The sequence below is a fragment of the Calliphora vicina genome, chromosome 4, assembly GCF_958450345.1.
Source record: "Calliphora vicina chromosome 4, idCalVici1.1, whole genome shotgun sequence".
NCBI lineage: Eukaryota > Metazoa > Arthropoda > Insecta > Diptera > Calliphoridae > Calliphora > Calliphora vicina.
In genome coordinates this window covers 56005794-56020938 of record NC_088783.1, presented here as the reverse complement: position 1 = coordinate 56020938, position 15145 = coordinate 56005794, and the positions used below count along the sequence as shown (strand labels likewise).

Below are 15145 nucleotides of genomic sequence, written 5' to 3'. Positions count from 1 at the left end.
AACAGTTAACGGGGTTTAATTTGAAAATTCATTCTATTAATACAAACAGTTAAAATACATACTACATATCTAGTAATTGAAAATAATATTTATGTATGTCTACTTAATTTGGTTAAAACTTGCAAAATAAAAACAAAATGCAAACATTTGTAAATTTATAAGAAAGAATAATTTTACAAACAAAAAAAATATTTTAAAATAATTTTGAAAATCTTGTAGAATTGAATCAAAATAAGACTGAATATTGCGAATATGAATATTGCGAATTAGCGCGAATATTGCTAATTAAGGCATATTTTGAATTAGTAATACGCTTCTATAAAAAAAAATATTACTTTAACAAAAAATCAAAAACTTTGTTTAGAAAATGTGCTATTTTGGCAAAACTGCAACAAAAAAACTTTAGAAAATATGCTATTTTGCAAAATAGCAAACATTTTCTATAGAAAGGATTTTATTTACCCAAAATAGCAAACATTTTCTATAGGAAATAAGCTATTTTGGTAAAATAGCAGAAATTTTCTATAGAAGTTATGTTATTTTTCAAAATAGCATACAGTTTCTAGATGTGATGCTATTTTGGCAAAATACCAAGCATTTCTTAGAGTAAAGATGCTATTTTGGTAAAATATTTGGTCAATTCACAAGATCTCATGTCATATTATCATAATGTCCTAATATTTTATAATATTTACGAATTTTTTTCTTGAAAGTCAATGACAACATATTTAAACCATTGCACACTGGTCGATCCCATAGGCCAAAAATAAAAAAACAAAGTGAAAAGTTTGTCTCCTAATGCCACTATTTCTTATAAAAAAAAGGTATTAATATTTATAGTTGTTTTATTCCAACTCTTCAAGAATAGCTTCAAAAGTGAGAGCATGTTGACAGTTGGTTTTTGCAGAGTGAAAAAGTGGAAAATTAAGCGCAACTTTAAATTAATTAAAACCATATAAAAAATGTTTTTTTGAAAAAAATCAAAATGAATATTGAATTGGAAGGTATTAACTTAATTTTAATATAATTACAATGTGTTTAGCTTCTTGTGTATTTTTTATAAAATTAATATTTGCCCAGTGTCATTTTTAGTGTTCGTTCGTTTTTTTCTTTTCCACGGACTTTTAATATTTTTACTTTATGAATTTGGTCCTTATTATAAATTGTTTTTGCAATAGTCACATCTTATAATTTCAAACTTTCGCGCTCACATATTTTTGATATTTGGTGCTTAGAATGCTGAAAAAGCTCGAAAAGTGAAGGATGTCGTGAAAAACTATATTAAAAATGAGGGCTACACATTTAAAGAAAGTCATTTAGAAACACGCTTAAATTATAATTGCAAAAAAATTTCAAAATTTTGGCAAAAATGCTATCGTATAAAAACAAAAGTTTAAAATACATATTCTGATTGCTGGAAGTATTTTTGGCCGCCGACTCCTTACAGCACCGACCACTGTGCATTGTGAAATATTAGGACGTTGATATGATATTTTGGAAAAATAGACCAAAAATTATTTATAGAAAATATTTCGGAAAAATACAAAACAATTTTTATAGAAAATGTGCTAATTTTCAAAATAGAAGAAAATGTCAATAGAAAATATTACATTTTGGAAAAATAGTATATATTTTTATAGAAAAGATAATATTTTGCTAAAATGTCAAACAAAAGTTCTATAGAAATGATGATATTTGTTAACATACCAACAAAAAATGCTATTTTGTAAAATATCAAACATTTTCTATGGAAAATATGCTATAGAAATGATGCTAATATTTGCTAATATTCCAAAAAAACATATAAAAAATATCAAAGATTTTAAAATAGTTAAAATATTCTATATAATAGACGCAATTATTTTCTATAGGAAAAAAGCAAATTTTATTTTTCATAGAATTTTTTTGGGCTAATTAGCAAACATTTTCTGTAGAAAAGCTGGTATATTTTTCAAAATAGCATCAAAATTCTATAGAAAAGATTATAATATTCAAAATATCACCGACTTTTATAAAAAATGCTATTTAGCTATAGAATAAAAATGTCTGAACTAAAATACCCAACATCTATAGTAATGATGCTATTTGGATGAAATAGCCAAAATCTATAGAGAAGAGTTATTTTGACCAAATAGCAATTTGCTATTTCAGAAACAAATTTATAACGAAAATAGGCTATTAAAATATTGAGTGCATGATTTAAAAATGCGGTATATAGAATAGTTGGCTTATATTTTAAACGCGGTTTTTATTTAAAATAACTTATATGTCATTTTGATGGGTACATATCTGTCCTCTATTATTATTTAGTTACTGAACATTATAGTGAAAACAACAACTTTTTGTTTTGCTTCGAAAATGTAAAATTTTGTACCAACAAAGCGTCATATGCGCGAAGTATTTCTTTACTTCTTTAATTTGAAAAAAAAATGCTGATGAAGCACACCGATTGCTCACCAATGCTTATTGTGATTGAGTTCGATCGGTATCACCGTGCGAGAGATGGTTTGTGCGATTCAGAAGTGGTGATTTTGATATGGAAGACAAAGATCGACCAGACCAACCATCAAAGTTTTAAGATTGGAGGCATTACACAATGAAAATTGTTGTCAAACTCAACAGGAGCTTGCAAAACCATTGGCAGCTACTAAAACAGAAATTTCGAAATGTTTGCGAGCAGCAGGATTCATCCAAAAGCATGGAAATTGGGTAGCATACGAATTGATGAGGAAAGACCTTGAAAGACGATTCTGCATGTCCGAAGTGATGTTTGAAAATAATTTTTGCATCGAATCGTTACTTGCTATGAAAAATGGATCCATTACGATAATCCGAATTTAAGAGATCCTATGTAAAGCCGGCCCAACAGCTGAATCGACACCAAAGCCAAATATCCATGGTGCTAAGGTAATTATTATTAGTTGCTGAAATCTCTATTATGAGTTGCTGAAATCTGACCAGACCATAACAGGGAACTAGTATCTAACGCAACTGATTCGCTTGAAGCTTGCATTGGTCGAAAACACCAAGAATATGGGGCCAGACATGAAACCGTAATATTCCATCATAACAACGCTAGGCCACATTTTGCAATATCTGTTTAAAAGAATTTCAAATGAACTGGATGGGAAATTTTGCTTCATCCGCTTTATAGTGAAGATTGTGCCACGTCCGACTACTATTTGTTTCGATCGACGCAGAACGTTCTCTCTGGGATACGCTTCACTTTAAAATAGAGTATTCGAAAGATGGGAAAAGGTCATTACTAAAAATGGCCAATACTTTGAATAAATTTATATTGTACAAATGTTTCAAAATTAAAGCTAAAGCCCATGGTTCTTGTCTAAAACTGACAATTTAGTTGGATGCGCCCAACAGTGGAAAGAAGACGCAGAAAAGCGCTGTATTAAACTAACAACTATAGTCTCATAAAAGGTCGACGGATTTCGCTGTATTGAGTAGTCGGAAGAACCTGCAGTACTGAGTAGACGATCAAAGTTGATGTCATCAGTCCATCCATGGACCAAAATCACCATCTTCAAAAGCTGTTAAAATTCGCAATGATTTTGTTGAATAAAACAGCGGGAGTCTCTTAAACTGTCGACCGAATTTTCTGTATAGAAAAGTCGATTAAAGTGCATATCATAAACGATAGACTAAAAATAATTCCTTCAACAGTCCACCCTGCCCTGAATTGTATAGCAAGTTCATTGTATTGAGCAGTCGGAGGATCCTGCTGTACTTAACACTCGACCATAGAAGCTGTTCAATGCCGAGAATATTGAAAAATCCAAACAAAATGCTGTCTTGAGCAATCGACCAAAGTCACTTACTTGTATCACAATTAGATGCAAAATGTTTCTAAATAAAAAATTAAGTATAGAGACAAAATCGCTAAGTTTTAAGATATTATATTCTAGTATCCAACATTAGTACTCTGATATCGCTTGTGTTGGAAATATTACGAGATTTTTGCAATTTTATTATTGTAAAGGGTCTTCCAATAGGGACTTCCGAACTTTGACAGTTGATAGCCATAATGCTGAAGGTACATCTGTCGTTGTTTGTTATGTCAAATCACCATGTTCGGATATAGCGTATAGCAACACGTGAGCATTATAAATTTGTTCAATCTAAATGATTGTTCTTTTCGAGCAACGTCCATTTCTTAATGAATGTGTACATCACTAAACAAAATCCACATGAGATCCAAGAGCATCTAATGTATCAGGAAATAGTAACTGTTTAGTGTGGATTTTGCGCTGGCGGCCTCAACGGACCATATTTCTTTGAGAACGACATTGCCCAGGTCATCACCGTCAACGGTAAGCGCTGTAGGTCGATTACAACCAACTTCTGCTGGCCTGAATAGGATGAAAAGGATATCAACGACATGTGGTTTGAACAGGACGGCACTACTTGCCACACACCTGATGTCACATTGGACATTATGCATGAGCGATTTGAGGGCATGGTCATCTGACTTGGGGGCGATGTGAGCTGGCTACTGTGATCGTGCGATTGGAGCCTGTTACACTTTTTCTTAACTCGCAGGTCTATGCGAATAAGCATCGACCCTCAAACCCAACAAACCTATGTCATGGGTCAAATTCAGCCTGATTCATGCGCCATAGTCATGGAAAATTGGATATTTCGGCAACCCAGCAAAACTTCGGTGGACATATCCACGATGTTATATTCCACACATAATGACATCGTTAGGCATTTCAAAAGAATACAAAATGTTGATGATATCTCACAAATACTGTGTTTTGTTGAAATTTAAATATAGGAAGTGCATAATGAAAGACACTTAAGGTAGTAACAAGTAAGAAAGTATGGTCTGTCAAGCCCTAATATTCTACACCAAGTAAACGAGCAAAGAGATTTTTCTTTTAAAATATCAATAATTTATATTCGTGAGTGCTTTTCGAAATGGGCCGTATATGGGCGTTGTGATCAATTATGGACCGATCACCAAAAAATTAGGTCGTGTGATTTATGTCTGTATGAGTGTTATTTATGTTAAATTTTTTATTTTTTTTGGTGTATATACCAACATTTTTAAGAGATTTATGCACATTAAAGTGATTTTCGGAAGCGGGTCTATATGGGAGCTATGACTAATTATGAACCGATCGTAACAAAATTTGGTGACATGAATTTTGTATATATAAAACTAAGTTGGAGCGAAATTAGTGTAGATACATAGATTAATTAAACATTTCTGACCGATAAAGTCCAATTTCGGAAGGACATTTGTATGGAGGCTATGTGAAATAATGGACCGATTTCAGCCAGTTTCAATAGGCACGGTCCTTGGGCCGAAAAAATAATATGTACTACATTTTATCGAAATATCTTCAAAATTGCGACCTATACTCTGCGCACAAGGTTTACATGGACAGCCAGCCAACCAGCCAGCCAGCCAGCCAGCCAGACTGACATCGTTTAATCGACTCAGAACCAATATTTTTGGGCATTACAAACATCTGCACAAACGCATTATACCCTCCCCACTATGGTGGTGTAGGTTATAAAAAAGGTCAAGGTTATATAAAATATTTGCTCAAAGAATGATCATAGTTTTCAAAAGAATAATGTAAAATTTTGGGTATAAAACAAATTTGGCAACACTTTGCAATAGTTTTCATCACTCTATATATAGAATATTATAGTATTTTTAAGTACTAAATTTCCACAATAAATTTCATAAAAAAGAATATTAAATATAATTTATGAACTACGTATGAGTGCAACTTAATTATGACATTTAAGTCATAAACGAAATGAAATAAACAGAAAACAAATGTAGCCGTAAATGTAGCAAGTAGCTTGGTCTAATGAATAATGACAACACATAAAATAAGAAAATAAAAACGCAGTCATTAAAGCAAAAATTCATATTGAAAAATAAAATTAAAAACAAAGAAATTACTATGAGTAAATGAAATAAAAAACAAAACCATTAATACTGAAAACATTTATATACATATCTACACACAAGTACAAATATATTTTAGCCATAAACTTACCGATTACAGCCTTGAGGCAATGTCTGTAATTGTGTCTGAGTTTGTCCAAGTGTATGTTGCTGATGATGATGCTGTTGATGATTCGAATGCATTCCTAATGCATTCAGACTGTTTGCCACAATCAAATTGACGTCATTAGTAGTGGAGGAGCAAGAAATCTCGTCTGTAGTAGGGGAGGTTAAGAAAAGGCCACCACCATTTAAAAGAGCACAAGGAGGGGAAGACTGCAAAGAAACAGAAAATTAAATTAAAATTATTATTATTATTATTTCTTAAGCTTATAGTATTAAAAAATAGTCTTCTTTAATATCTTAAGCAATTAAATGTGCTGGACCATTTCCAACTTGCTGGCATTAAAAACGAAATGAAAAAAAAAAATGAAATACGAGCAGTGCAAAAGAATTCCACTTAATATAATTGACATCGAAAATGATGATGATGTACTGACAACTGATTGAGTTCATATGTCGGTCTGTCTGTCTGTCTGTCTTTCTGTTTATCTTTTGTCTGTCTGACATTGTATATACATACGTCTGTCGGATGTGTGCGAGTTTTTTTTTGTATATATTAATGTTTGGTTATTTGTTGCAAGTAGCTTTTGGCTTTTGCCAGCCTCTGTGGCTGCCTGTACGAATATGTACAAATGTAAAATCAATGGCCGATAATGTAGCCAATATAAACATTCGGACTTAACATTAATGGATGTACGTTTGCGAGATATATACATAAACAAATCATTAAATCTCAATAAATTGATGAGATTGTTAAAAACACACATTATTGGAGCAAAAAACCGGAATTAAAATAGTCATATTATAATTTAATGCACTTTTTTTTGTGTGTTTCATGAAATTAAAATATTGTTGGATGGGGAAGAACAATTAACTTTTATAGCGAATTAACCGTACATAAGGGAGGTCGATTTGTTTTTAAAATTTTAATGTCACTTAAATGGTTTACTTAATGAAGTTTACTTATATATGAATATTAATCGGGGAATTAAGAAGCAGTTAGTTTATTGAATATATTGGATGTGAATACGATGATATTATATCGAATTCTTGATAGAGGTTTTATTTTTAAAATTGGTATCAAAATAAGTGGGCTATAGTTTGCTTTATTGAACAATTGGCAGTTCAATACGTTTTAGTGAAAAGTCGACCGAATTTGTTTTACGTCACTGTCGTCCGAGGAGAAAAGTTTTGGATATACGACCAATGTAAGCTTTCGCAACAACTGATAGAAGACGCTGTACTGAATTCCTTTTAATAACAACTCGGCCGGGGTATCTGTGTTAAACAGTAGACAGAAATTGCTGGCTTGAAAATTCGGCCTATGTTGTAGTTTGCAACAGCTGACCGAATATATTGGTTAAAGTCAATAATAATAACAATTTTAATTTTATTTTCATTTTCTTTGCAGTCTTCCCTTCCTTGTGGTATTTTAAATGGTGGAGGTCTTTACTTAACCTCTCCTACTAGATATGAGATTTTTTGCTCTTCCACTACTAATGACGCAAATTTGATTGTGGCAAACAGTCAGAATGCATTGAAACACTGTCATCAAAAGTCAACCGAAGTCGCTGTTTAAAACAATAGGAAGAACCTGCTCTATTGATCAATCGGTCCCAGTATCTTAAATAGTGGAGCGAAGATGCTGTATTGGTCAGTCGGATGAACCTACTGCTATGAACAGTCGATTAAAGTCGCTGTATTAAACGGCAGACTAAATTTATTTCTCCCAACATTCAAACGAAGTCGATATCTGCAAAAGTGGATCAAATTCATTGTATTGAGTAGTCGAAATAACCTGCTGTACCGAACAGTTGATTAATATCATTGTTTGCAGCCAAAGACACGGAAAAATCTAAAAATCCTGCTCCCTAGATCAATCGACCAAAGTCAATATCTGGAACAGTTGACCGAATACACATTATTTAATAGTGAACAAAACCGGAAGAACCTTATATTGAACATCGAACAGTTTATCACGCTCATTGTCCTAAATGGACGAGTGTATTGGATGTTCTCAACAGCCTCAAGAGGACGATATATTAAACCGAAGAAGTTGTATTAAACTATCGACCAAAGTCGCTTAAACAGTCGACCGAAGCCGCTTTATTGTACAGTAGGAAGAACCTGCAGTACTGAACGTAAAGACGACCAAAGTCTGCTTCTTATACAGCAGCCTGAAGTCGCTATCTTCGGTTGATAACACTGAATCGAAAGTTCGGAAAAATCCAATATATTTAGTAATCGACCAAAGCCATTATCATGCATAATTGATTAAAGACCTCGACTAAATTTACTTTATTGAACAGTCGTACGAAAATCCTGCATTTCACTGTCTACCGAATGGGATGAAATGAGTTGCTGGTAGAACCTGATACATTGACGAGGTAGATCAATGTCATAACTAGATGACTAAAGTGGATGTTCTCAACTGTCGAAATAAGACAATATCTTGAACAGTCGACTGAAGATGCTGATAAGTGTCTTTTAAAAAGTCAGCCGAAGACGCAGTATGGAAAGGTGGGAAAAACCAACTGTCTTGAGCAATCGAACAAAGCCATAATCTTGAATATTCTATAGAAGGCAAAGTCGAATAAAGTTACCGTGTTGATGTCGGACGAAGATGATTTATAAAATAGCCGACCGAATTCACTGTAGCGAACTGGTGGAAGAAGTCTTTGTCTTAAACGATCGACCATATCTTGAAGAGTCGATCGAAGACGCTGTATTAAATAAAATATCCGTACCTGCGATTTAAATTTTGCGATTTTCGAGAAAAACTAATTTTTTGGCCATGTTACGAAGACAAAAACTCATATACAAGTAAATATGGATATATTTTAAATTTTTACTTAATTTTATTTCCTAAAATATGTTAATTTTGTTCCTACATTTCTTTTTCTAGTAGCCTGAGGCACGTTAATGGCTTGGCGATTGTTTAATAACTTTAACATTTTTAACCAATTTTTGTGTTTTATATCTTATTAGAACGAGAATCACGTGCACATTTCGGTTCTTTTAAATTAAATTGCAAAAGTAATTATTTAACGGTAAAATTTTTACAAAAACTCTAGTGAACAGTCGATCGGAGTAACTGTGTTAAAATATCGAGAGAACCTAATTCATTAAGCAATCGATCAAAACCGTTTTAATATGGCATCGTGAATAGTCGAACGAATATAGTGTATTAATATATAATAGCGTCTTAAGTAGAGTCACTGTACTACATATTTTTATATATTTTAATTGGTCGTCTAAAGTCGATGTTTTCTACAGTCGAATTAAGATGATGAACCATCATCAATATTTGACTGTGGACTGTTGAAAACAGTAGTTGTTGTAAATAATAAAAATATCCTGTAGAATTTAACCGTCAGATAAAGCCTCTTAAATAGCCGAAGGCGCTCATTAAACTGTCGGTAGCACCAGAAGCATTGAACGGTCTAACGAAGTTCTTGCCTAAAACTTTCGACTGAAGTGTCATTTTTCTGTCAAACGAAGAAACTATCTTACAGTTACAGTTTCGAGCAGTCAAACTAAATCTCTGTCTCTACTGTTTATAAAGGGACCTATTTTGAGCACTGAGCCTGTAGTTTACCGAACCCGCTGTATTGTATAGTTGGCAGAACTGTCTTGAGCAGTCGACCAAAGTTACTATTTTGAACAGTCTAATGAAAATACTTCCTTGAAGAGTCTATCAAATTCACTTAAACCGTCCACCAAAAACGATTCAAATTTAAAAGTTTTTTGTATCAACAAAAGTTTTTGGATAATAAATTTAAATTGGAAACAACATTTCACAGAAAAAAACTTCAACATAAATAGTATGATTTGATTTCATTGAAATTCAATTCATAACATTTATAAATAATTTCATAAATAGTATGATTTTATTCGTATTTTTGTTCCAAATAAAATTTAGGAGACTTCCAAAAAATATTTAAATTTTCATTTATGTATGTACATTAAGGTGGGTCGATTTTTTTTCACGAAAAAACATATATACCAGAAACGTATTCTACGGAAAATTCCAAGAAATTTTCCCCAAGAAACCATAGGTCTAAAATCAAATCTTATCTTGCGCATTTCGGCTTTTATCCAATGATATTTCAGTACATATTATTTTTTAATAGTTTTTTTTATTGGATAAAAGACGAAAGCGAAGATAGGATTTGATTTTACACCTATGGTTTCTTCAGGAAACTTTCTTAGAATTTTCCGTAGATTTCGTTTCTGCTATACGATTTTTTACTTTTTTATTGTCCATACAATTCGACCCGGCCTAATGTACACATATATTTTCATGTACATAGTTTAAAAAAGTTTGAAATTTTCCTTAGATTTTTTTATTTTTTATGATTTTCAGCTACAAAATGATGCATGTTTAATAATAATTTTTATGTTTCAGATTTTGTTGATTAGTCTTGAATGATTGATAAATATAGGGCCATTATACAAACATATTTTAACTAAATCATTACGTAGTGCAATTGTAATGCAATTTGTTATAAAATATCAACCATTTTTTTTTGTAAAAAAAGCAAAAATATCCGTCATGTACAATTTTAAAATATTTATGAACATGTTCTTATTCTGAACGCAAAAAGTTTGGGAAAAAGTCATGTTCGATTAATAAAATTTATTAAAAAATTCCGTACAATTATGAATTTCTTTTTTCTGTATGTCCACATTTTTGCATCAACAAAAGTTTTTGGAAAATAAATTTAAATTGGAAACAACATTTTCTCCGATTTTATTGTTCCCACACAACCTTGACAGAAGTAAAAGTTCGTATTAAAAATGAATTTTCAAACGACGACCAGTGGCACCTATAGAACAAGTGAGGTTGCAAAATTCAAAAATTTCATGTGCCCCTAAAAAATATTAAATAAACTTATTTTGTAGGTAATAATCCAACGTTTTCAATGAATTACAATCAGTTTTTTGGTTCAGAAGATATGTATAGCGCTTCAAAGTTGACTGATTTTCAGTGATCAAAAACGCAGACCATTTTTAAGTAATTTGGTACGCTTTCAGATACAGTATCTCGAAAAATACGTAAAGGATCATCATTCTTTTTTATTTTGTTGATAGATCTATTTATTAAGAAATGAATACAAAATTTGTAATGTTTGCTTTGTGTTTGTATAGGTAAATCGATATTTTTTTACAAACATTTTTTGCTAGAGGTAAAATTTTTAAAAAGAACATGTTTCCAAAAATGTGTTGCATGCATTTATGGGCAACTTGTGACATATAACCGTGAAAACCCATTCTTTTACGGATTGAGAGCAATATTTTACAAAAAATTAAAAAAAATTAAAAGTTAAAAAGAAAACTTTTCAAACACTAATTTCATAGGTGAATCAATTATCTATCGCATGTCTTTTACATTTTTTCATTTTCTCATTCGGTTCAAAAGTTATGATTTTTTCAACGAAAAAGCTCAAATGGCGCCACTGTGCGTCGAAAGAAGTCTTTATAGTTGAGCATATATGTAAGTACTAATTTATCACGGAGTATCAGTGCTGCCTATTAATGTTCTTTAAAATTTTCTTACTAAATAAAATAACAAAGCAGTAGTCTACATTTGTTATAAGTAGTAAAGTCAACTTATTAAACAGCAATTATTTCAACCCCTTTCATGTGCCTTAATAAGTGATATTTTCCATACATTTTCTGAATTTACCTTGAATTAAAAAACAACTCAAAATGTATAAAAATATGTTTCAATAAAATACCAGCAAGCAAAAAATGTATACACTTGTGTGTATAAATAAACACAAATAAGTTGTTGAGGAAAATTTATAAAAAAAAAAACAGCAGCATCAAGAAAATACACATAGACCTTCATTCAAATGCCGATATTCATTCCAATAAAATATTGTAGCAAAAGCAGGGTCAAGTGTATTTTATTTTATTTGCAGTTGTATTAACAAATTAATGTATATACGTATTGTATATATGATTGTATGTAGTTGGGAATATGTATGACAATTTGGCTTATTTCCATGCATCATTTCATTTTGTCCAACTGTCACTTTGTCTGTGTTGTTGTCTACCAGTTTTGTTTTGTATTCGTTTTTTCAATTTATTGTGCAAACTACCACACAGCACCCAAACACTCAATATATATGTATATTTTTGGTTAAATAAAGTGTTGGTTGGGGAAAATGAGATTTGGTTTAAATTTTAACTTAAGTTTTATCACGATCACTATTGAAGAGTTTGTGAATGCAACCATTCACTTTACAATATTAAATATTGCAATGATCGTTACAGAATTGGGTCCATTTAAAAACAAATATGAGAGCTATGTTCGGTTGTGCCGAATCTTATAAACCCTTCACCAAATTAGACTTTAAAATAAAAATTTTAAATACTTTTAGGTAAACAAAATTTAAAAATTCATTTTTTTTTATTTATTGGTGAAATCTTTTTCAATCTTTTATGGCAAAACAATTTTTTAAAATTTATTTTTTATTTTTTTTGAACTGTTTTAAAAAATAAATCATTTTTTGAAATTTATTACCAAAAAAAAATTTTTTTGCGAAAAAAAAAACTCAGGTTAAAAAATATTTTTCCCGAGTTTAACCCAGTACACATATGTCCGACATACTAAGGCCCTATATACACCATTGTGAAGGTCTTTGCAATATCTATCATAAGATATCCATATTGCTTATGTTAATGACTTAGTAATCAAGGCATAAATCAAAAGTCTAGGTTGTCCTGGTCTTTTCCTTATATCTCAGTCATTTGTGGGCCGAATTTCTCGTTTTCTTTTAGCAACCGAACCGGGTCTATAGCGGATATATTGATGTATGAATCATGAATGTACGTTATTTGGGGGCTACGGACATGGCTATAATGCAAATGAAAAACAAGTAAGAAAGAATGGTCGGTCAAGCCCGACCATATAATACCCTACACTAAGTAAAAGAGCAAAAACATTTTTCTTTTAAAATTGCAATAATTTATATTTTTGAGTGATTTTCGGAAGTTTGCCTTATATGGGAGCTATGACTAATTATGGACCGATCACCATGAAATTAGGTCGTGTGATTTATGTCTATATTAAAGTTAACTATGTTGAATTTTGTGAGTATACCAAAATTTTTAAGCGATTTATGCACGTTAAAGTGATTTTCGGAAGCGGGTCTATATGGGAGCTATGACTAATTATGGACCGATCGTAACAAAATTTGGTGACATGAATTTTGTATATATAAAACTTATTTGGAGGGCAATTTGTGTAGATAAATTTATAACTTAAACATTTATGACCGATAAAGTCCAATTTCAGAAGGACATTTGTATGGGAGCTAGGAGAAATAATGGACCGATTTCAGCCAGTTTCAATAGGCTTGGTCCTTGCGGCGAAAAAATAATATGTACCAAATTTGATCGAAATATATTAAAAATTGCGACCTGTACTCTGCGCACAAGGTTTACATGGACAGCCAGCCAACCAGACGGACGGACGGACATCGTTTAATCGACTCAGAAAGTGATTGTAAGTCGATCGGTATACTTTAAGGTGGGTGTTAGACTAATATTTTTGGGCTTTGCAGATATCGGCACAAACGCATAATACCCTCTCTACTATCATAGAAGGGGGTAGTGCACTAATTTTGCAGTTTGCACTAATACTTAGTGATAGTGCAAAATTAGTGCAATCATTTTGTTCATATTTAGTGCTGAGTTGAAAATTAGCAGCCTCACTAAACATTAGTGATAGTGAGTTCAAAAATGTTGCACTCAATATTAAATTAGTTGATTTAAAAAAATGCAATCATCAGTTTATTGCAACTTTTTTGTATGCACTAATTTGAGTGCAACATCAAATTGTGCACTAAATTTTTAAGTTCAAAATGGTTTAAGTTTATTTCTGTACACTAATTTAAAACTTAAGACTAATATTTCATTAAAAATAACAAAAAATATTTAAAATTTTTATTTTTCGAATTTGGATTCAACAATTTCATGACTACTCATTATTGAAAATTTAGTGATAGTATGTTTAATGCAGCTTTTTTTCGGAAAAAAACTTTTCCCTCAAACTAATAACGCCAATATGACTGCATGTGTGCTTTTAAAAATGTCTATGTATAGACACAAACATGTCGAAATAATTATTTTTATAATTGAGTGTGAACAAACAATCAAAAGTGGCAGTCAAAATAGCAAAAATAAAAACAAAAGAAACGCACAAGCGAAACAAAAAATAATCATATACAAACATGAACGTGATTTCTGTATATTTAATAAAAACAACACAACAGAATTGCCTAAAAAAAATCATCAACGAAAAATCTTTATTATCTACTCTATCTACTCCATGGTTAAATAGAAAATCAAGAGCAGCACTTGCACAGCATGACAGCGACACATTCATTTGCAGTATAGCATTAACACTTTTGGTTATTTGTTTAAATCCAAATGTGTGAGTAGGTGGCATTCAGATTCATTTTGTGGGGTCATACAAAAAGTTTGAGCGCCATGTAGGTAATAAAATAAAGGACAGTTGAAGGGAGTAGAAAAGTTTATTTTTGGAAAACTCCCTATGAGCAAGTGGAGAATTTTACTAGTTAATGAAATTAATAATTTTTTTCCCAGGAAGACTTGATTATTCAACGAATTAGAATTTTCAATTTACAAATGGTAGAACTAAAGTAAAACGAATACATATACATTCACATATTTGCACACAGTTCTCTAAACTATATTAGTTTGAATTTTAATTTTCAAAAATTTTCCAAATTGTGTTAGTTTGAAACACACAATAAATAAATATAAATATAGTAATTTTCACGATCAAGAATGCGACATTCGTCTTCAATATTTTATCTTATTTCCCAATTTCGAATTTTACTAGCTCAATGTCTAGTGCAAAAAGTAGGTTTCCTCATTTTGTTGTATAGAATATATTAGCGATAAATATAGATTCTAAGCTGTGATATAAAATAGAACCAATTTTCGACTGCGTCTAGAAAATGCAAAAATCTGCGATTTGGAATATAATTTCTTAAAGCGATTATTTTTATACATCTTTAAATATTGACCGTATACGTTTTCATTCGTTTTTTTTACAAATTT

The 15145-nt window shown here is 31.2% G+C and overlaps 1 protein-coding gene across 1 annotated transcript in view; it reads right to left on the bottom strand.

Moving 5' to 3' along the window:
• The window catches only part of LOC135957109 (uncharacterized), a 53905-nt gene that overhangs the window by 427 nt on the left and 38333 nt on the right, over positions 1–15145 (bottom strand). The window contains exon 2 of the mRNA XM_065507783.1: positions 6036–6259. Coding sequence (XP_065363855.1) covers positions 6036–6259 — 224 coding nt within the window. The remainder of the gene's footprint in view (positions 1–6035; positions 6260–15145) is intronic.